Raw genomic sequence first — 25,241 nt, 5'->3', positions numbered from 1 at the left:
AAAAATATATCCAGTAAAAGCTCCGAGTAAAGAAATTAAGCCCAAACGCCGTGCATATAATATAAAACAACTACGTTTATTTGAAGCGCTTTTCGTTGCTGATATACAGCAACTTCCTCAGAAAAATTATTCAAAGTTTCAAACAACATTATTTAAATAATAAGCTCAGTCACATGGTGCTCATATTAGCTGGAAAACACGTCACACCAAGTTATCTTTATAAATTAGTTAAATTTAACTAAAATAAGTTAAACTCTGTGTTACTTTAACTCAGTAATAAAACATCAATGAAAATAAAATAAAAATAAGATAGACTAAAGAAATAAAAAAATATATATGTGTATATACAAAAGAAAAAACTTCCCTTTAAAGGAGACAATGTATATGTAAACATTTCTTGAAATTTTCAAACATTGTGTAATTAACTTACAGCCACTCACATTCAGGTTTTGATTATTTTAACAGTTTGTTTGTGACAGTACACCATTCTGATGAAGTTTCCGTGGGCGAAATGAAAGCGCTTATTTGGTGTGGATACTTTATATTAAACTTGATACCATATTGGTTTGACTTGGCTTTGTCTTTGCCTACAGGTTTATGGATTTTTACTGGCTTTCTTTTCTGCACTGCTGTGGAGTTTTGACACTTTTCAATTAACATAGAAAAACAAAAGCTTCAAACAACAGAAAAATCTGTGGCGGGGGGGGGGTGCTACAGTCTCCTGCACCCTCCCCCATGGGGGAAAGCCATGCTCTCCATGTTCACTTCTAAACTCTCTGTATATTAATTCTGAGGATGCATTATAATCCAGCAAGAGAAAGATGGTATCAGAATCAGCAGAGTCCAAGAATAGGAGTCCTGACGGGGGGGGGGGGGGGGGGATTACAGATATATTTGGATAGTGTTTACTTCCTCTTAACATGTTGACTTTAGCTATCCAACTGCTTTTTTCCATAATGCATTTTTTCCCTACCATTTCACTACAAAGGCATTTCTAATTTCAGACTCTGACCATGCTATAACACTGACCATGCTGCGAACACTGACTTTTGACTTTTATTATTTGCTTACACAACAGTGAGAATAAAGTGTTCAGATGATGTACTCCAATGGACAATGTTAGCCAAAGAACACAGTAATTTTTAGTCTTTCTTCTACTTCAAGTACATTTTAAATGAAAGGAAAGCTGTAGCATAAAACAGAGCAAATAGCAGGCTTAACATAAAAATACAAGTAACCGCACAGTCCTGTCAGAAAATCAAAACTTCTAACAACAATGCATTTTTCAATGCTATTCACTGTAATCTGTATACTGCTTCTTATGGAAAAGTGGACTTCTATTTAATGAAGCAACATAATGCAACAAAATATTAATATATTTTTGCTTAAATTAACAAATTACATGAAACGAATATTACAGAAAAGAGATCACAGTTGCAAAAGACAGGTCATTTCAGCTATGTCTACTCTTCTGAAAAATTAGCATTGACACTAATAGAATTTAGTGGAAACTAATTATTTCAAAGTACACTATGTGACATTTCGTCTTTTAGAAGATGACCATATACAACTTGACCAAAAGTTCAACCCACAATATATATAATATACCCACTCACAGGCAGCTGTATACATCTATGGGGTTCACAGTCTGCTCTAGTTAAATTAATTCCAAGAAATGACAATATACTATCTATACACAATATAATTTTATCTCTGTTTACGGCATATAACCAGCCATGTAGTTTTACAACAGGCTGAAACACAGTTGCAGAGTCAGGATGATATGGCAGTTTGCTAAACACTGCCAAGCGCAGAGCCTGGGGTTTTGTTTTCTGGGATCAAGCACAATGAAGAATTAATTACATATAACTTAGCAGCAGTGAATCAGCAACATTCATACTCATGATCAGGTGTGCTACATTGTATCCAGACAGCAAGCATACATTTTTATGTTCCAGAAATGAGAAGAAGTCTGGATAGGAGCTGTACTCCTGAGTTGTTATTCTGATGATGAAACAATACATGGAGGTCACAGCTGCCCAAGTTGGGGGGGTTAATAAAATTCTCCTTGGCATCTACTGAAACTTATGCCAGCCGATTTAAATTCCACTCCAGTTCACAGTCTGGCTAAATACAGGACACGTGTTGTTCAGCCTCTTATTTTGGATACACTAAACCTCAGTAGCCTGAACTTAGCTTGAAACTCACAAATTTGAACGCATTGTCAATAAAATACAGAAATGATTCATCCATGCACACCTGCAATGTTGTACAAGTGTTTTTAAACCAAACTTAGTCTCACAGTTTATTCATGGTTCACAGTTAAATACTAGGAAATCAATCTGAAAATCACTACACTATGGAACAGAATCCCAGTCCATGTGAGGCAGAGCCCCTCACTGACTCTGTTCAAGAGAAATCTTGACGAGTGGATGGGAGATGAATCATCTCTGTATCACTGCTGGACAGAGGCACAGCAAACTAATGGGTATAGTATTCTCATCCTAAGGGGTGATGAAAGCCACACACACTCTGGCTAGGCTTATAAATGCCCTAGGGCAGATAGCCTAGTATGAACCTATGAACCTATTACAAGCCTTGCCAAAACCCATATTCATAAATTCCCTCTAACCCCAAGGAAGACAAGACAAGAGAAAATGTGAAGCCACCAATCCAATTATCTAGGTTTACTAAGAAGATAGCAAGGGTGCTACCCTGCATGACATGTCACGGAAATTTGTTTCAGAGGTGGGGCTAGGTAGAGATATGAATATAACACTCCAATGTGACATGTTTATCCCTGTAATTGAGGTATCAAATTGTTCTGCAAAGGAATAGGAGGTCAAAAACTTTGCATCTTTCATGGCTCAAAACATTAGACAAAGGTTTCCATGAAAGTGTTTACAAGAGCGAGTACAAAGAGGGGGTTGGCAGTCCTGAGAAAAGATCAGTAGCCTCAAAAATACTGGTTTAGTTATAAATCTCCGAGTGATATGTTTACACCAATACATGTCAAAAGGTGCATTACATTCAAAATTGGGTCAGGTGATATATCAGTAAAGGGGAATTAAGACTTTGGATTTACTGGAGTTACCTTTGGAAATTAAGCCATACAGAAAGCTTTCCCAACTACCATGGAAACATGATGGCCAAACAATAAAGAATTATCAACAACAGTGTCAAAATCTCTTGTGATAGCATCTGACTGAAAGGATGTGTCACCTATACAGTATATGAAAATGTTTTGTTAACCTAAATGAACCATGCACATTTTTTTCACATTTAATTTGAGACCCCTGCCCTTGCATTAACTGTTCACATTATCTACTCCATGTTGAAGCAATTGCGAATCAGTGGAAGATGAAGAGTTACAACACCCAATCTACAGTCATTTGCAAAATTTGATAAGATATGCATAAAGTTACTGGTAGTGTATCACAGGGCACAGTATTGGCCTAAAGGTCTGTGAAACATGTCACACAAAAGAGAAAACTTGCAGAGAAAACCAGTTTAATAAAAAGCAGAGCCTTCTTCAATACTAATACATTCAAACACTAAACTCTAGAAGCTTAAATACAGATCTAAAATCACATGACCAGCAGCCAAATGAAATCATGTGACAGAAAACAAATTAAAAATATATACATATAAATTAAAAGATGTGTAGATACACAGTATAAAATATTTACTTTACAATATTACGTAGCTTAACTAACACAGGTTTTAAACTGACAGTGTAAAGTAAATATTTTATACTGTGTATCTACACATCTTTTAATTTATATGTATATGTCTTTAATTTTTAATTTGTTTTCTGTCACATGATTTCATTTTGCAGCTGGTTTTACTTGTGCTAAACATGTCACACAAGACAGAGGCTAGCCCTGTGCCTCGTGCCCTGTGTTACATTACTGATAACTTTATTTTGCTTTCAGAAGTGGCACCTGCAACTGTAACACCATGTTTTTATAGACAACCAGTTAGGTGCCTGCCACACAATATAATGATTTACATTCAGATTTAAAAGTCTGTCAATAATGTTTGCATGGGTAATAGGGTCAAAGGCCTTACCCAGGTCCAGACATGCTGCAGGTGCTTCATAACCCATATCCACTGCTTTCACCATTTCAGACACATGTATGAGGTTTAAGAAGCAGGGCCTTCCTTGGATAAAGCCAAACTGATGAAGCCCAGCATTAAGAGATTTAGTTATGTGAAACAGATTATTTTTTCTACTATTGCCTAGTACAAATGTAATAATTTAGGAGAGAACTGTAATGTTTTGATATCAATTTTATACAAAAATCTATGTACCTGTTCAAGAGACACCATTTTTTTGATACACGAAACGTGTCAGCACTTTACAATATGATACTATGAATGTGCCCATGAAAAAGCAGACAGACACCCACAAAGTGCTATTTATGTGAAGATTATGAACAAGCAGACAGACAGACACCCACAAAATGCTATTTATGTGAAGATTTATATAAATGCATACATACAATCTATGCTACTGTTCGATCAACATTAATTAAAAAATAAGATGCTTTAAGAACTGGGAATCAACTAATGAGCTACTAGAACACAGGTACTGCAAAATCACAAGGTTAGGAAAACTCCAAGTTTCACCATTTTGTGTGTGTGTGTGTGTGTGTGTGTGTGTGTGTGTGTGTGTGTGTGTGTGTAGCTACGTGTGCAATATTACTGCTAGTGTATTCTGTGTGTTTCTGTGTACCATTTGCATATCTGTGTGTGTGTATATCAAGTACCTGTCCTCAGCAAGATATACTGTATCCCAATTTTAAAAAAAAATTATTTGTTAGCAAGAAGCAATCTAGCAGCAAGCACCATTTATTTATGTAGTTAGTTTATTTATTGGGGTAGTACACTGATCTCAATAGACCATCTGAAGTCACAACTTAATTAAAAACACTGATCATCTTACAAAATCCCTACATACTTAACATTTACTTCACATAGTACAATTAAACTAGTGTAATATAACAAGTTATTCTTTTAAAACACACCCACACCTAAAACAAAACATATAACATAATACATCTCCAACTCAGAGATAACTAACAACTGCAAAGCATATTCTGCAAACAACATTACCAGGTTATACTTCTTCGTCCTTCAGGCACTAACTGTAAAACCTGAAAAATGCTCTTCTATTACCGTTTGCAAAAATCATATTTTTCTTTTGAAGAAGCAAAGTATCTACATTTTTACCAGTTCTCTAAGACTCTATGGTAGCAGATAGATGCAGCCTGTCTACCCCTGGAAAGGGCACAAGCCGAAGGCTTAAGTTCTGTAAAATGTAACGGACCATTCACCCCTATCCTATACAGTTAATAAATAGTCACTTTAAAATAAGTGATAAAAAAATTACATTTTCAAATGTGTTTGCTTTTATAAATTAAAGAAACTTTTCAACTCCATGTTAAATCTTTTTTTTTTAATCTGAGCTCCAAAACTATGTCTTGTTTCCCATTGTTCCTTCTCATCCTCATTACGGAAAACACATATTAAGTACAGTACACTAACACTCCTGTTTGACAACCAAAGCGAAAACAAGACGGCTCCTCAAAGCAGACTTGGGGATACAAGGCAGTTTCTCATGTAAAGATCTAATATATATGAAAACAAAGCTGAGAGAGAACTCTCGATCATCTCATCTGGGACAGAACAGATAATCTACGTCAAGTGTTAAAAAAAGAATCCCATCCCCCAATTTCGAGCTCCAGGCACCTGTAAAGCCACAGTTACAAGAATAATTTTCAATGCTCTACCTTCTGACCAAACAGAAGAAAACTCAAGTTTTATGATACGTGTGTACATATGTCTGTATTAATCCTCTCCGGAACTTGACTAAGTCTTCCTTCCCTTCCATTTAGTTAGGGGAATGGGACTGGGGCTGTTCATAGGGGGTACTGAACGAAAATATAAATCTTACCAAATTCCTGTGAGCCCGCAATACTGCTTAGCAGCAGAATACAACAAAAGGAGCTCCTCCAGCGTACCATCTTTGTCCGTCCCTGCACAGCGGGACGTAGGAAATCCCGAGAGCCGCCTCACCCACGTTGCCGCCACCCAGCAGTGTCAGTAAACTTCCCGGGCTACAGCTCGCGCTGCATTAGCAGACCGCTCGTTGCTTTTCCACGACTTAGTCCTGTGCTGTTTGTCTGTTGCTGGCGAGAGGTATAAATTAGACGCCACCCAGTTTTCAGGGCTTGCTAAGATACCCCTCTCCACAGCACACTATACATACCATCCTATCAGCTTGGAACGGAATTGTTTCTGGAATACGAATTAAAAACACATAGCTCTCAACCTTTCGCTTTCTGAGTGCCAAGAGACCACTCCAAGGAAACTTGATTTTAAAATAGTATTACTGATAACCTGGAGAAGTTGACAGGATAAGAGAACTTGAATTGATATGCATTTTTGAAGAAAAGAAGTCTATTAACTCATTTTAGTCAATATTCATTAAGTGTTATCCACCACTTTTTCTTTCAAAATTGCCAGTTTTAGGAGGGATAGAGGAAAAACTTTAATATCCAGAGAGAGTTAAGCTAAAATGTATGACTCCTGATAGTCAACGTAAAACGGATTTCGTCAAGGATGTTTATTTCCATTTATGTATATGGGTCTAACTATAAAGAAAGCATGGTATAACATGTAAACACATGTAGACACCTGTCAGCATCTTTTGGAATCAGCATAGCAGTCCTTGCTGGTTATATGTATATATATATATATATATATATATATATATATATATATATATATATACTTTTTTTCTCAATAATTATTTACACAAGTAATCTAGTGTTGCTATTAATATGACTCAAGCACAGTTTAGTTATTTACTGATTTTTTTTTTTTTTGTCCAGGAACCAGAAAAGTGTACCAAGCACTTAACAGCTTGTTTTCAGAATGGGCGCAGGTGAGACTGGCACAGGCAACATTTTCCAAGTGATACAGTATAATACCTGTTATGCCACACACTCATACAGACACTGCATATCACAGCAGATAAACATCTAACCAGGAACAAAGAAATAAAGACATAGACAAGCTAACACCTCCACATATGAATTGAAAGAAACTATGGTTACGTATAAATCTGACTATCACAATAAATGAGATAATACAACTGCAAATAACTAAAAGAAAGCCGGCCACTTTGGCAATGAAACACAAACATTGCATGCCCAATGACGTCTGAGGTAGTTCCAGAGCTCAGTGACTCACAAGAAGTAAACTTAATCCCCATAGGCATTGGAAGCTTTTGAAGATGGGGGGGGGGGGTGCAGAGGGTGAAAGGGGCACTTAGTGATCTAAAATGGGCAATTTTTTATAACTATTTAGTACCACAACATAGGTTCAACTTTTCAACTTGGAGGATATTTTAAGCTTAGCCAATTCACTTTTGGTGTTTGAATTCACATTTTCTGATTGGTCTTACCTATCCCATGGCTGATAATTGTATATTAGCCCTAGTGAGCATAACTGTGATCATATCATAGATAATTTTAGGGGACCCATGTAAGGGATGTAGCATTTAGGAACTGCCTGTATCCATTAGTGGCATGAGGGGCAACTGGAGTACATTTTCTATTACCCATCCTTAGATCCAAGTTGCATTTGAATATGGACGGATGAGCTTTGTTTTATTTTTATGGATAGCTGCCATAGCTGTGATTCATCAGCATGTGTTAGAGACTGATGGTGTTGTGGAGGATGATGCCGACAACCACCGCAGGCCTTGGAGGAGAAGGAGAGTGTTCAGATCAAGGGTAACCTACCAGGGGCTACATGACCTGGAGATAGTAGAGCATTACAGGGTGGACAGGGACATCTTACAGCAAATAGTGGAGCTGTGCCGGCCACACCTGAGAACCAGAAACAACAGAGGGGAACCCATACCAGTGGACACGAAGGTATGTGTAAGCCTGTGAATACTGGCCACAGGTACCTTTCAAAGGCCAACTGGAGATATAATGGGTATCTCACAGGCATCAGCATCCAGGGTACTACACCAGTTCCTGGATGCCATGTTACCACATGCCAATGAGCAGACATACTTCCCCAGAACTCAGGAGGAGTTGGCCAGCAATATGCGTCACTTCCACCGTGTGGCACAATACCCGGAGGTACTGGGTGCGATAGACTGCACACACATACAAATCAAGTCTCCACCCGGTGAGCAGGTTATGCACTACATAAACCGCAAGGGATTCCACTCCATCAACTGCCAGGTCTTGTGCAATGCCCAGGGCATTATCATGGATGTGTGTGCTGGCAGCCCTGGAAGCTACCATGACTCCCATATCTGGCATGCCTCACAGCTGTATCAGGTATTTGTCAGGGGGGACATTCCACATGGCCATCTCGTGGGGGATGCTGGCTATGCACTGGAGCCATGGATGATGACTCCCATCAGAAATGCACACACACCCATGCAAGAACGCCATAATGAGGCACACGCAAAAACCAGAATCATCATAGAGCGTGTGTTCGGGATGCTGAAATCACGGTTCCGGTACTTGGATACATCTGGTGGAGCCTTGCAGTACTCTCCAGACACGTGTGCCCACATCGTCATAGTATGTGCCATGCTGCATAATATGATCCTGCGGAAGCAGCTGCAGCAGGGACAAAATGGTGGAGGCCCTCATAGCCCACCGCAATTGCCAAGGCCAGTACAGGCACAGAGGGATTCAGACCATGAACACACTGTGCCAGCCCCAGTAGGCAGACGGAGGCGTGCCCAATATGCCTACGCCTTGGCAAAGAGGGAACGTATAGCACATACACTGACCATGTCGGCCCCTACGGACTGACACCTCTCCACCTGCACACACAGTAAAATGGATGGCACACAAACATGACCACCTGTAAATTGTAATGTATAGGTGGCTCAATGTGTGACTCCTACATAGGCAGCCCTCAAACATTGTAAACACAACAGTCAGTGCAACATGGAATGCCAACACCTGAACAGTACATGAGTCTTACAGCATATGGTGGTGCTGTGTGCCTGTCACGTTCCCCGCCAGATATAGATATATATATATAGATATATATATATATATATATATATATATATATATATATATATATATATATATATATATATATATATATATATATATATATATATATATATATATATATGTACACATATGCATATATATAATACAGATAGAAAGGGCAATAGAGGGATATATGGTGATATAGATGGATTCAGCGATATCTGCAAATATGATAGATAGTTCAACGACATTCATAACATCTTGGAGGTACAAATAAAAAGGATACCGCCAACCATGGAATGTGTAACATACCGACATGCGTAACCACGAGGCTGAAAGACCGATAGAACACAGTACCGGAACAGTACATCTGCGAGTAATAGTATGATGATATGAAGGGACGGTTAGTCACCACTGACGGTGTCGCGGTCCACGTAGGTACTGTGTTCAACTGTGTCTGTGAGTGCCGTAGTCTGTGTAAGTGTGCGTTGAGGGTGCCGTGTGCGTTTCTGTGTGACTGTACTGTGTGTGTGTGTCCGCAACATGTGTATGTTGGTGCCAAGTTAGAGGCAGACCAGTATGGTAGGTGTGGGTATAGCTAGCCATAGGCATACGGTTACTACCTGTACCACAGTAGGAGGGACATCCCCACCCTGGGCAGGTGTGTCCTGACATAAAACAGTACAAAGGGCAAATGTCCGAGATGGTAGGTCATAAATATGTCCCATATATAATGTAACAGTCATATTTAATAGTTATGCCTGTATGTAAGAAACTTAAATGTTACATGCAATATGATAAGTATCCAAAGTCACAACAATAGGTATGTAGTGAGGATAAAAGTATGTGCTACCTGTGTACTGACCGTGGCTACGTGTTGGCCTGTAAACACTGCTTTGTGTCCCACAAGTGTCCAACAATGACCATATGATAAGGTGTCAACCCATGGCAAACAGGCTCTTTTAACAACACAACCACAATGACTGCAAATATCTGGGACAGAAATACATGGGATAGCTGTCACCTACACATATCCCCTGATATATTGCTGCAATTACGGAGGTATACAAGTAGCAAGCTCACCTGCAGATGATATAGAAACCAATTAACAATGGCCCAACGTACAATCCCGTAACATAAGTCTACTAACTGTTAGCTCTCTAATCAGGGACGGAGCCCACACACATATATATGGATTATATAGAAATGCAAGGCCCACAAACAGTATATGTTACGTACAACCACCGACATCCCCCACACTAGAAACTAAAGCAATACAAACTGTAATAGCAGCATAAACATCCAGTCAGTCAATTACATCTGCAGAACCCTTAACATACCGTGTGAGAGACACAATTAAAGGCGACATGCAAAATTGCAGGCGTTGTATAATGGAACAAACAGCCATGTTACAGGTATTGATTGCAATACTCCATTAACAGACGTCGGGATGACAGGTACACCCACATGTTGAACCATATACTCTACCTGTCACACACAATCCATGGGGGACATGAATCCAAACTGTACTTGTCTCCATGCATAGCAGTTGCAGTTACTCATAACAAAACACAATACAGACCGTCTCCCCGAAGGTAGGGCAAATAGGCAATGCCCAAGTGGAGAATCCAATTATACCCCACTGTCACTGCGTAATTGGCGAATGGAGTAGCTGCACAGCTGATATGCAAGTAATTAGTCACTCAGGAACACCAATTGGCGGGAAGAATCCACATGTTTCAGGTATCGACGTATATAAGGATGACTTGCCAGACATTCAAACTGTATGCTCATACTGAAAAACAGTTGAAACACTGTGAGAGAGAAAGAAACAAAATGCCGTAATGACAACAAGGTATGTAGAACGCCCGATATGTAAGGTTATGTATAGCATGATCTGTATTAATTAGTATTACTGCATGTATAGCCTGGTTTGCATTAATTAAACGTGTCCACAATGCATAAAGTGGGGAAAGGTATTGATGTAGTGATGTCTTGCTGAGCATACTAACGCTTGTAGAATCTGTGCGTCCAGCAGTGGGACACAAGGTACACAGCACAGACACCAGAAGGGATGCTACATGAGGCCATTAAACAGAACGATGCCATACAACCCGCTGTCAGTGGTAGGGTATGTCCAACAAGGACGTGCCATAGCAGGGGATAGTATATGTTGATATACTGTCACAGCATGCATGTGTATGGGTAAATAACGTTAATGACATATGTAAGGTGGTCCCGCTGAGCAAGTATGTTTTGCATTATGGGATACTATGTGAAATATGTGTAATGTATAGTATTATAGGTAGATATGACAGATATTCTACACAGCATAACAGGCATATCATGCATACCACAGGTATCGTCTATTGGTATGTACAATAACAGGATGCATATGGCCTGTAGGTATGGGACATAGTAATAGCATAATAGCTAATCTAAATGGAAGGGCTACCAAGTAACCATGCACAAAGGACATGTAATAGCTGCACAGGTGCATAGTGGGGTACTATGCAGTCTGTCAAGTCCATGTGTAAGCACAACTACAGTGTTCACACTAGTGGCACCTCTCCAGGGTAGTGTCCTGTGAACAGCAGAGCCAGGTGTCACCTGCACCACTGCACAGTACAGCCACTGCAGTGATCCCAGGCCTACATGTTTCTCCCAACCACCAAGGGAGGTATCACATGAACAGTGCTACTGAGTGTCCCTGCATGACGTACAGAGGACGTATGTTCCACAGCATGGTGAGTGTCCTGTTTGGGAATGTAACCCAGAAGCACATCCCACTCATTGTGGCATGTGTGCACATATCCATGAGCATGTTGCTCACAGTGGCCTCTGCTTATGTTGCGTATGAGGAGTATATCCATCAATAATGTTGTGGACATGGGCCCTGTCTGATCAGCAGAGGTCTCCCCTGAGTATGTAGTATGCAAATGTGTACAGATGTAGTGTCCGTAGTGCAGCCGCATATTTAAACTGTCAGAGCTCAGTAAACGTCATGGCATGTTAATGTTGCGGCATGTAAAGCTGTAGCTGTTGTGTAAGGTACACCCTAAATGGGGTGGTGTACCCTTGAATGTGTGTAGATGCCTTGAGTTCAGAGGTACAATGGGTGCCTATGTACCAGTTACACACCCAGTACAGATAGGTGTGGCCACATAGGAGGATATCCACGCCACAGTGGCAATACGGTAACCACAGGAGTGGGTGCGACATATGTGTGTACTGCAAACATGTACAATGTGATATGTATATAGGGGACTACCATCCATGTGATAGTAAGTGGGTGAATGGTGTAATGCAAAGGTGATGTGCATGCACCTTGTGTCATGCAGCTTGATGCCATGATAGTCATATTATGTATCTGTCACAGCGACACCCGTATGGTTGGAGTCAGTATCAGCTGGTGGAGCAATCATGGCACTTGGTATGCAGGGGTTCTAAAGCTAGGCAGGGAAAGTCCCCTGTGCCAGCCTGTTCTGCAGGGAAGCATATACTTAACATGAGGGGCCCTATGACTGAGGACTGTGGTATGCCAAAGTACCTGACATGTAGTAGGTACTATGGTATGCTGGCCTCACTGTGTGTCCTGTCCATGAGCCACATAGCATAACATCCTGAGACACAGGGTACGATGTGCAGGTGGATGTGTATGTTGTCAATACCAGAATGGGGAATGGTGCTGAAAGGCAATGAGAGGACAATGTAGGATGTGTGGACTCCGTACCATCAGCAACTGCCCTGGTAACTGTATGAAAGGAGTCCACCATGTGTAGGGGCCATGCTCTGGCCTTAACAAGCCCAACCCAGGTGGCAGCAGAGGACGGAGACCAACAATGCCTCTGAGAATGACGCCCTTGACGATGTGCCCCATAGCCACGCAGAACAGTCCAGTCAGGTGTGTAGGACTATAGTCCCACTCGTGCAATGCAGTGCCACCTGTGTGTAGTGTGATAAATGCTGCTGTGTGCCATTCAGGGTCTACAATGTCTGAAACAAGGCTATTACTGAATATGGTGGCCTAGTGGGGAGACAAGTAATTCAGAGGTTGGTGGACATCACAGCCTGGGATGTTGGAAGGTGACATGGGGCCAGTGTCCCAGGACACATAGAGTGTAGGTCAGTACTGTGTAGGTGTGACCACAGGGACACCACAATGTTCATGTATGGATTGCGGCCCTGTAGTGAGTGAGAGGGTGTACTGTCAGCATTGAATCCATCCTCCAGCATGTTGCCAACAATACCTGGGTCTGCAATGTTCCTGAGTGACTGTTGTATGTGACAGCAGATGTGGGTGTTGCCATCGAATACTGACATACCACTATAATGCCTGGTGGTACACCCCGGAATGTGTGGCAGTCATGTTTACGTAGCTAGTCTTGGAGTATGTGATGAGGGACCCTGCGGCCCCACCACGGCTGACCAGTGAGCCACCCCACACATGGGAATGTACACCACTGTGCAACAGCCAACACCTGTTGTTGTACATCATATGTCCGTGGAACATGACCACCAGAGTGGCATCTTTTATCTGGTGTGTACCATCATGGCTCTGTGTGGAATAGCATGATCCATGCAGTTGTGTACATGCTAATTAAGTGCACTGGGGTATGTGTCAGCATTTGTATGTGCATTGTCCATCTGCACGGGTGTCATGTTGTTAACAACCGCTGTCAGCAGACGTCTGTAGTAGGTGTAGTAGTACACATGTACTGTGTATGCTGTGATGGGTGTGTTTCCGGGATGTGGCTAACAAGGTAGATTAGCATATGTTCTGAATCCACCAATGAGGGATAACCCCAGGTGTGTAACACCAGTCACATGGTGGTAGTGTTCATGCCAAGGGTAATGTAGGTCTTGGAGGTGGTGTGTATGTGTTGATCCAGCAGAGTGGAGGGTATGACTCATGGATGTGTCGGTACATGAGTGGCTATCCCAGTGAAGTGTGGGGTAGTGTCAGTCACACAACAGTAGTAGCTGAGGCCCACTGTCCACTATACCACCATAGAAGGTATGTAACCCGTGGGGTATGATGTTGACTCTGTCGCTTGTTACAATGTGTATAGCGGTCCCGGACACAGTTAGTTGCACGTGGAGCACCTCTGATGCATTGTGCTAAGCAACTTGCCAGGATGTGTGCAAAACATAGTGGGATATGGGAACCCCTCAGCTGTGGGTGTGCCGGTCCAGGTATGTGCCTGGAAGGTATACTCCGTCTATAACCTGTCATTGCAGGTGTGCTCTGCAGAGCCTACAGGCAGGTCCCAGTCACTGCAGAGATGTTGGAGTGGTGCATTATAAGGTGTGCCTTGCCTGCATGCGTCACAGGGGAAGATGCAAGCAATGTGTCACATGACCCCATGTCGTGCATGCCAGTTACCGCCCTGCCGGTGACAGTTATTGGAAACTGTGCAGGACAGGCAGTATAGCAGCAGCAAGAGCCTAGCATGTGAGCTGTACTCCCAGGGCTGACAGGTGCAAGTCATCTGTGCCACAGCATTGTGTTTGACCAGGACAGTCATAGCGGACAGATACCACATGCCTGTGGAATGACAATAGGAGCATAGGCAACTGTTGAAGTGACACAGTCGGTCATTGTACAGTGGTATCATGTCTGGACGAATGCAAAATGCTCCCCAGGGCTAGGCCCACACCCTCAGGGCTATAGGACTGGTGAGCTATTGCATGTCCCTGCACACGTAGTCTGTGAAGTGGCATCACAGGGCAGTCACACTAACATGGCGAATGACAGACATATCGTACCTGGTGAGGTGTGGCATGGGTGCATAGGTTATGTTGCAGACGCAGTTACCCGACAGCAAGATGTAAGTGACTAATGCCTTGTGTAGCCTGCTGTGTGGAACTGCAGTGTGACACCCTACAGAGTCAGCTATGACTGGTGTGTTGTGAATGTTATGACACACTATTGGATGTATGTGGTGGGCACACATGAGTCTGTGGGCTATAAGCTGGTGATGTTGTCTTCCATGATGGGGGCTACCTCTGGTGCCTAAAGTGAGTATGGAGACGTACTGCACAGGTTGTCCTCGTAGGTGTGGCCAGTGGTGTAGATTATGTGAGACTATGTGATGGATGGGGTGTGTTGCGAATGTTACAGATCCCCAAATGACTGTCAGGTGCAGTCAGGGTTGGAGACAGCATTACCCCCAGCCATAGCTGTCAGCCTCCTGTCCCCAAAATGAGGAACATTAGCTCTCATACAGTGTGACAAATGGGCAAAACCTGGAACACTTACAACTGGCTTACTAACAGCGTCAACTAGGAAGGGCATATGATGGCTGAAATAGGCTGGTCTTACGTATAAAACAGATATTCCAATGGATTACTATGATTCTCATCTATCTAGCCATGGCTAGCAGGTAAACTATGTACAACAATGAATGTGTGACAGACCCTTCCAATGTGGAACCTTGAGGAACATGCACCTTTTAGAACCCCAAATGAGGTACGTTCCCTGTAATGAGGTACACCTGAGAGCTATGGGCCCAGCACGGCTGCAGACGTGCATCCCCCACAGGCTGTAGTACCGTACGTTGGGAAGTGAGCATTGAATGTGTACACGAGACAATTGCTCTATTGCCACATGTACGACATATCCCTCATATAGACAAGCAGTAGCACTGGTACGTGACAGCTGGACATGCCTGCATATACAACCATGTCCCACAGGATATGTGCGTTATGTGTGTACAACAGCTGTCGTACCTTAAGCAAGCTGGGAAGTGTAGGACAGCCAGTGTACCTGTGGGAAATGGTGTGGAATGGGCGCTATAGTAATCATTAGCTCATGACATGCTCACATGTTCTGAACAAGTGCCTAGCATGACCATACAATACAGATAGGGTGTTGGATAATATCAACCCACAAGTGGTGATGACAGTCATTTAGGGTGGCACCGCACTATAACCCTGCTGAGTATAGTGTGCATGTCCATGAACCATTAGCACTGTAGATGTTAGCAGTACAGATGTACAAGATAGCATGGATATTTGATTACAAATACCTTTGCATGTCAGAGGTGTGTTCCACCAGTGGCCTGTTGACAGACCCACAACTACAAAAGGTGCAAGAGTGACATGTGCACAGCACATCTGTGCCAGATACAGTAGAACAGGGTTAATGTGTTGTACCCCACCCTCATTGTAGCCCATACCACACACACACAAATGTTAGGCATCTGTGTACGTAAGGCTGTGAATGGCCATGACCTATCAGTTTAGCTGTGTCAGTGTTGTGAACAACATACAGAATGGGCTGTGTGTGTGAGGTGTGTGACATATGTGCACAGTCTGATGGATGATACCAGCAGTGTCACCGCTAGGTGAACATCCCTGTACCCATAAACTGCTACCTAGGCTGTGGTCAACAATATGGACACTGTGTAAGGGATGGTGCTGTGCAGTGCACCACCAACATGGTGACATCTCCAGGCCCCTTAGGTAGTCATCTGAGGTACCCATGTCATGTCAGGGTGCCATCCATGAGCACAGAGATCAGTGGCCAGGCATATACAGCACTGTGGTGACCAGTATTGGATCACATACCACCTGTAAGGGGTAATGGCTATGCATGGATGTGCGATAACAGCCTTCACAATCCACACCTCCACTATGCAGCATGCCATCTATCCTGCAGAAGGACATTTGCTACACCATGATGATGGACATGCTACATGTCCATATCCTGATCTATATGACATATGTCATGGACAGCCACCGTCCTAATACTAGAATCACCACAGGCTGGACAGATCCCTGTGCCATATATGTGACATACTCCCGCCATACCATGCAACCCTGTCCATCAAAGCTGCAGATGTCATCCCAGTCATACATGGTGTGATGGCTGCATGGTAGATGTACTATCAACTGACTGAATCAGTAATGTGGCACTGATGCAGCTTGCGGTGGCACAATGGCCATCTGTAACAGCGTGGAAACTGTGCCCGCACATGCTATGGTTGATGACCATCCCTGAGAATGTCGTCTGACTATCCATTGCCCCATGTCTATCACATGTGTAATACAGGCGATCCGTGTCAGGATGTTGAACAGTTGTACAGTGCTGTGTAGATGTATATGGCAAAACACATGCATGTACAGGTGTCCATGCGTATGTGTGCATTGTCACTGCTCAAGTCCATTCCGGCTGTGTCTGTGTTGATATGTGACATATACATGGCATCCAGGTCAACAGTAGTACCATGGACACATCGAGGCATGTGCAGATAGGTAAGAACACAAGTGCAGGCAAATAGACATTCCCACAGCAAGACAGCATTTACATGGAGTATGAACACTGTAATGAGGTGACACACATATATGGTGATGATATCCAGTGCATAATGGGTGTGACATGTGTGACACAAACACGTCAGTTGTGTCAGTGTCATGGTGCTTTGCAAAGATAACTGTGCAGATGCAGTAGATGTCATAGAAATGTATGTGCAGCAGTATCTCTGTACATCTCTGAAACTGTGACCTGTCACCATCATTATGTTTTACAGATAATGCCCTGTACACGCCTCCCAGCATACACCCGCCAGGAGGATGATGTCCTCATCCCACAGCTCCATGACAACTATGACTTGTTGTTCAGCCATGTGCCACAGCATGCCCAGCAGCGGGATGACCTGTGGCAGGATCTACGCAGGAGGGTGAACGATGTGGGTGGCCATAACCGCACCTACCAGCAGGTGTGCAGACACTGCACAGACCTGATATGACATGCAAAACAGCGTGCCACTGCAATTGCCAGGGAACAAGGTGGAACAGGTGGTGGGCCACCAACCCAGCCCCCACTCACACACACCGAGGAGCTGCTGGCCAGTCTGGGGACACCCAGAGAACAGCATCCAGAAACACTAGCTGCCATCGTGGAGGTGGGTGTCTCCCAACCAATGAGCCTGGAGTTGCCTGGTAAGTCAGTAATGCACATATGGCTATTATATCCCATGTAGTTGCATGTGTCACTGTACATAATGTAAAGTAACAACATATGCCAGGTATGTGGACACACATGCTGCATACTACAGTATGCTACGTTGTGTATGCACACATGTGCATACTATATGCTATTACACAGGTGAATGTGTGCACATGCACAGTGCAACCTGTGGCTGTCATACAGTCATGGATAATGTTCATACTGGTGTGTCACCCCTATACAGATACCTCTGGCGTGCCGCACAGACATGGGTCTGTTGCAGGTTAGACTGTCATCAGTATCAGGCATGTTACAGTGTAGAACTATTTGCCATGTGGCCAGTTAACACTTGCACACCTGATGTTTGTTCCAGTCACGATACGCAGGTCGCACCACCATGCATTCACACATGCCACCCATGTGCAATATATTCACACGTAATGATACACATACTTGAAACCACAGTACTTGTCATTGCAACATGGGTGGTCAGCTGTGCATACAATGGTGGAGGTGTTCTACAATGGAGGCATATGTAGTATGCATTGGAACAACATGTGTGGTACGCACACAGTACCACACAGTGAGCTGTGATATGGGCAGCCCACAAGTGTCACCATTGTGTCATATGCCCCTGCATCGGGTGCACACATTGTGATGTGCCACCTGACATGTCCCAGACATGTAGTGTTCTGTCTGCAATATTGTCACACCATCACATGACCTATACCCCACATACCAAACATACAACCTGTTGTCTGCATAGACCTGTGGAATGTGACATATCTGACATGTATGGGTGTATGTCATATGGGACCACACAGACATGTGGAGAAGATGCCCATCACACACAATTGGCCACCACATGTGCACACATGGCCATGGGGGATGGCCAGAGACATGTAGCCACACAGTACATGGGATGTGTATACACCCTGTTGCACATTGTCCACACATGGTCCAATTATAGTCTTAGTTGACCGATTATACAGTTGATGTGTTACAGTGGACAACCTAAAAGCCTGTGCACAGCTAGTGGAGGTGTCACTGAAGTCTACCATATACGATCTGTCGAACATCACGACTGTGTTGCAGTTATGGCTATGCAATGTGTACATATTATGCATTCTACAGCAACATACATGCCTCATGTTGCCATGCAATGGCACAGTGTCTGTACTTCACACTGTATAGCAATGTAGATGGCTCACACTACCCTCCCATGCTCATGCACATTTGCTAAACATGCATTCTATCTGTAGGGCATACACACAACACTGCAATGTGAAGCCCATTATGATGCTGTACATGTGTCAGGACACCATTGTGTCAAACATGTATGCATGTTAATGCACATGTCAGCAAATTACATGTCAAGGTCACGTCAGTCATGTGTACTGTTATCCTGTTCTGGGCCACATGGTGTATCACGGGGATGCATGCATACTACCATGATTGTGTGAACTGCATGGCTACTGATATGACACCTGCTTGCTGTAGTGTGAACCCCAGGGAGGTATGCTTACTAACACTATTAATGTCTGAGCTGCATGCCCTCTGCTCTATTGCAGGCATGCTGCATGCCATCTGACAAATCACATGCATGGTGTGTCTGTGTGTCTGTGTGTGTCTGTGTGTGTGTCTGTGTGTGTGTGTCTGTGTCTATTGTACTTTACAGTATTTCTTTGCATTCACAGGTGATGTAGGTGCGTTACCATCCTGCGGTCCATCTGATGTTAGTGTCCCCACAGATACTGGTGGTGATGAACATATGCATGAGGTACAGGCAGGGTTGTCAGGGGCTGAATCTGTGCCAATGGTTACCATCCCAGCTATGTCCCCCTCTTCCCCGCACACAGTTCTGCTGCCAACACATACCGCATCACCGGTGGCCATAGAGGAAGGACAGTCAGCATCTGTTGGCGTGGAACAGGAACGTGTGGTGGCTACAGAAGGTGTGTCTACACACCATGGTGTCAGTGTAATGACTGCAGATGTGCCACACAGGCATGTGGCCGGTGCTGCTCGTAGGAGGACCTCTGGCAGACATGCACCTGCAGGACAGAGCGCAGCAGCTGGTATCACCAGACGCATGTTCCAGACTGTAATGGAGGCACAGGCATGTGCTGAATGGCAGAACAGAAAAGGGCAGAGGCTGCAGAGGGCTGCTATCCATACCCTAAATGACAATATCCAGGCATTGGCAAATGCTCAACAGCAGATTGCTAATGTTCTGGATAGGCGACTAGGTGAAATGGTCGGAATCCTTGACCGAGGCATGGCAATCCACGAGCGGGAGCTGTCTGTGCTGGAACACCTTGTAGGAGTGAGGCTTAGGCCACATGGACGTAGGCCAGCAACACCACCTAGTGTAGGTCGACGTGAGCGTGCCACTTCACATTCCCGCTCCCATAGTGCTGGTAGCAGTAGCAGTGCAGCTGCTGCTGCGCTGTCAACACCAGGACACAGCAGGCCATGTGGACGTGGCCCTGGATGGTCTCAGCGGGGACACATTTCCAGCGGACATGTGTCGTCAGACAGTAGCCACTCTGTACCTCCACCTGGTAGTTGCCGTGCAACCCCAGGCAGGCACAGGTCACGTGGCCATGGACGGACACAGTGAGCTGTACAACCTGCACTGTACAATCTGGGGCTGTCAATTATACCCCGTGTAGGCATCACAAATGGCAGAACTGTGTACACACATACACACACACAGCAAACACAACTGTAGGGCTCCACAACATCCACATGCATTCTGCACAGACATGTCCAGTCAACTCACTGGCCCTTACACACACACATGATGTTATCCATTGGTGCAGCCTATGCCCCTGGCAAACATATCACCCTGTGCATATGATGAAGCCTGTGCCACATCCCTGTCATCCACACCATCGGTGCAGGGTTATGCACAAATATTCTGATGCACAGGGTGAACAGCATAGTGAGAGGTGTATGTAATACCTGTGTATGCATAGTGAGGGATGTGTATGTTGCAGTGGTTGTGTGCAGCCTATGCCCCTGGCAAACATATCACCCTGTGCATATGATGACGCCTGTGCTGCATCCCTGTCATCCACACCATCGGTGCAGGGTTATGCACAAATATTCTGATGCACAGGGTGAACAGCATAGTGAGAGGTGTATGTAATACCTGTGTATGCATAGTGAGGGATGTGTATGTTGCAGTGGTTGTGTGTGAATACTGAGTTGTGTATGTGACATAGGTTGTGTACTGTCGACATGCACCAGTCACACCATGTAGTGCAGGTGCAGCATGCATTGTGATGTGTTCATGGTATGTGTCTTGGTTACATCTGTAGCACCATGTTGGCTGTGATACCCTGGTTCCCTCCTATGGTGTACTTGCATGTGCCTACAGGTAGCAGTGTTTGCAGTCCCCCACGTGTAACTGTGGAGTACACACAGGCACGTCTGGCAATATCAGCATGCTACATGTACCTTCATCCTGACTGTTGGACACACAAACATGACACAGATGTCCGCACATATACTGCACCTGACGCATGTGGTCGGTGCCACAGGCTACACTGGACAGAGACGTGACATACATAGCAGGACACATTACAGGTATGGTGACATGGTGCAGGGGTTGTACACAGCGGCCTGGCCAATGATGATGTGAGGTGTCACTTGGTAGCTGGAGGCCACACTGTGCAGCAGTAGGACCCTGTAACAATACGTGAACATGGCTGCAGTCATGGGGTGTACACCACTATAATGCACACCCCATAGTGTGCAGCTGGGGACCCTTGCCTTTGTGGTCATTGCCCTCACAGTACTCTGCACCCACATGACGTGTCACAGAGAAGGGACATGCACAGGTAGCCAATATGGCTGGGACCTATGGCATCAACAGGGTTGTGCAATGCATCACCATCATGGGTTAGTCAACACGTGGGGCCAGTGATAATTTCCCACCGTATATTAGCATACACACTCACACCAAGCACCAGACATACATACAGACACACACTGTGGTGACCACACATGTGTATACGGACAGCCGATGTGTGTGATGCACCTCACCGGTGAACGTCATGCTTCCCACACTGATGTATGTACAGTTCTCTACAATGGTGTACAGGGATGTGTAGCAACTGGGACATATTCCCCGCGATATGTGGCATCCCTAGTCACACATTCGGACACACATGGCAGTGCTGGGAATGATACACCAGCCATATGATGACATGTTTGATGGACATGCAGCGGTATTGATTGCATTATGTGTACCAACGCTATATCTGGCAAATATGCTGCTATATACACATGAGAGGTTGTAGGTGTTACAGGTGCCATATGACATATAGTTGCTAACACCTGACCGCTGTGTATGCATTATGTCAGCACCATCACGTAACAGCGACATAGTGTACAGTTAGCACAGGGCATGATAGGATGGTGTGTGATACAACTGTGAGCCACCCCCTGCACACATACATCTAGACAGGTGGTTCACCACGTTATGTACACACATCCCTCCATATGTGCTGTTTGTATGTCACCGTATACAGATGTCAATGATGGGTCTGCATTGCGTCTGCGTGTCGTAGGTAGGTGCAACTATGTTACGGACATCGGCCACTACACATGCATGTTTGCTACATGCACAGTACAGATGTCACATGTGTCTCCTGTTGCCATGTTTGTATGCATTGCTATTGTTGGACATGTGTGTTGACATACATAACACATGGACTGCGGTATGATATCATGGGTGTCACAGGTGACCAGTACAAGGGTATGTGTCCCAGTCAACACTGCTACCCTCTGTAGTGTGAGCATTCAACAGACATGGGCCCACATTCAATTCGCGTGTGTAGCATTGCTTAGGCCAGTGTTATGCACGAGGTACATCAAAGGTCATGTATGTATGTGTTGTGTGTGCAGTCCATGCACACATCCACACAATCACATGTATGACATACCCAGACGTGTGTTCATTGGTGTACAGCAACAGTCAGGTGTCACAGCTGTGTAAGGGCCATGGTATGTCTTGAGCTGACCTGTTCATGTATACTGGTATCATTGCAATGCATAACACCTGTTGGTATGTGTGTACTCTGCACAGCTGGTGTACACCTCTGTACAGCCCAGTGGTCATGTGTCACATGGTGTTGTTGGACCGTAAGGCTGTGTAGTGCTGCACCAACGACATGGTGCTGACTTGACAGCTACAGTGTACACTGCAGTGTGTACGTGTGTGGCCTGCACCTGTGACAGCTGTGATGGCAGCTGTGTGTGTACAGGTCACTGCATGTGTGACCGCCCTGTGCGTGAGGGCAGTTATACCTTACTGTGTCCTTCTGTGTGTACACTCCATCTGCATGCAAGATCGCCCTTTGCAACAGCTAAGTGTGTGAGCATGCCCAGTATGCCGTTGTGTAGATGGACACACAGTACATTCCACACTGCGCGCCTCCGTGATTATACTCTGTGTGCATGCAAGATGGCCCTTTGCAACAGCTAAGTGTGTGAGCATGCCCAGTACGCCATTGTGTAGATGGATGCACAGTACATTCCACACTGAGCCCCTCCATGATTAGACTACGTGTGCATGCAAGACGGCCCTTTGCAACAGCTAAGTGTGTGAGCATGCCCAGTACACCATTGTGTAGATGGACACACAGTACATTCCAAACAGACGTGTGATACTAAGCGTGTGGGCATGGCCATTGACGTCCTGTATAGCCATGGTGGTCATCCAGGCACCAGATGTCCAATTTCAATGTCATGATGGATGCCTACATTGAACACACTTGTTGCTCTCTCGAAGGGTGTACTGTCTGTGGCACATCCCGTATCTATTCAGTGTTGTTGTGCTCCGTAGATATTTAGTTGGCCCGTTGACAGCATGGCGTGTTTGTGTACGTCTACTTTGGGACGGTAATATGCTTTCAGACCGCTCACTCTCTAAACATTCCCTATCGGCATCTTTGCCTTTGTGGATGATGTCACCCACCTAGAAGTATGCCTCTGGGAGTGCTGTTTTCAGTAATCTCGGTAGCACATTCTGTAAATGCGTAATGCTGTAGTGTGTTAGAGTAGGTAGGTGTGTGTTCAACTCCCAGCCCTTCCAAGTGTGTGTGTGTGTGTGTGTGTGTGTGTGTGTGTGTGTGTGTGTGTGTGTTTCCAGCTGCCTGGGGACACAGTAAAGCTTTTAGATGCCTCACAACACATACATTCCCTACCGGCGTCTTTGCCTTTGCGGATGATGTCACCCACCTAGAAGTATGCCTCTGGGAGTGCTGTGTTCAGTAGTCTCGGTAGCGCATTCTGTAAATGCATCATGCTGTAGTGTGATAGGGTAGTTAGGTGTAAGTTCGATTCCCAGGCCTGCCAGATGTGTGTGTGTGTGTGTGTGTGTGTGTGTGTGTGTGTGTGTGTGTGTGTGTGTGTGTGTGTGCATGCTCCCGTCCGCCTGGGGACTCAGGTTATGCTTTTAGATGCATCGCAACACAGATGTATCCTGCTGACGTCTTTGTCTTTGCGGATGTTGACACGCACCTAGTAGAATGCCTGTGTGTCTGCTGTGTTTAGTAATCTCTGTAGCATGTTCTGTAAATGCGTCATGCTGTAGTGTGATAGGGTAGTTAGGTGTAAGTTTGATTCCCAGGCCTGCCAGATGTGTGTGTGTGTGTGTGTGTGTGTGTGTGTGTGTGTGTGTGTGTGTGTGTGCATGCTCCAGTCCGCCTGGGGACTCAGGTTATGCTTTTAGATGCTTCGCAACACAGATGTATCCTGCTGACGTCTTTGTCTTTGCGAATGTTGACACGCACCTAGTAGAATGCCTGTGTGTCTGCTGTGTTTAGTAATCTCGGTAGCGTGTTCTGTAAATGCGTCATGCTGTAGTGTGATAGGGTAGTCATGTGTAGGTTCGATTACCAGCCCTACCACATGTGTGTGTGTGTGTGTGTGTGTGTGTATGTCTGTATCTCTCTCTCTATATATATATATATATATATATATATATATATATATATATATATATATATATATATATATATAATCTATTTTCTGCTCTTGCATGGACAGCTGACTGTTTCATGTATCGCATATTTGCATAGCTTTCACATACCAATGGGGTATGTTGCAACTCCCAACATTGTCCATGCAATGTCTGTGTTACGGGCGGTGTTACACGCCCTATCAGGCGTTTGCTGTATATCTTGGCAGACATCTATCCTTGCTGTACTCTCATTGTACTCATACATGCC

The 25,241-nt window shown here is 44.4% G+C and overlaps 2 protein-coding genes across 2 annotated transcripts in view; one reads left to right on the top strand and one right to left on the bottom strand.

Annotated features, from left to right (window-relative positions):
- LOC122806052 (membrane cofactor protein-like) overlaps window positions 1-6,518 on the bottom strand; it is a 700,904-nt gene extending 694,386 nt beyond the window's left edge. The window contains exon 1 of the mRNA XM_044076293.1: window positions 5,960-6,518. Within this exon, the coding sequence (XP_043932228.1) occupies window positions 5,960-6,029 (70 nt within the window). The 5' untranslated portion in view covers window positions 6,030-6,518. The remainder of the gene's footprint in view (window positions 1-5,959) is intronic.
- The window catches only part of LOC122806592 (basement membrane-specific heparan sulfate proteoglycan core protein-like), a 1,657,353-nt gene that overhangs the window by 12,760 nt on the left and 1,619,352 nt on the right, over window positions 1-25,241 (top strand). The gene's annotated exons all lie outside the window — the stretch shown is intronic.

This window comes from Protopterus annectens, chromosome 7.part0 (assembly GCF_019279795.1).
Source record: "Protopterus annectens isolate FY-2018-M chromosome 7.part0, PAN1.0, whole genome shotgun sequence".
NCBI classification, from domain to species: domain Eukaryota; kingdom Metazoa; phylum Chordata; order Ceratodontiformes; family Protopteridae; genus Protopterus; species Protopterus annectens.
The sequence above is the reverse complement of the archived record's forward strand: the minus strand, read 5'-3'. Positions and strand labels throughout refer to the sequence as shown.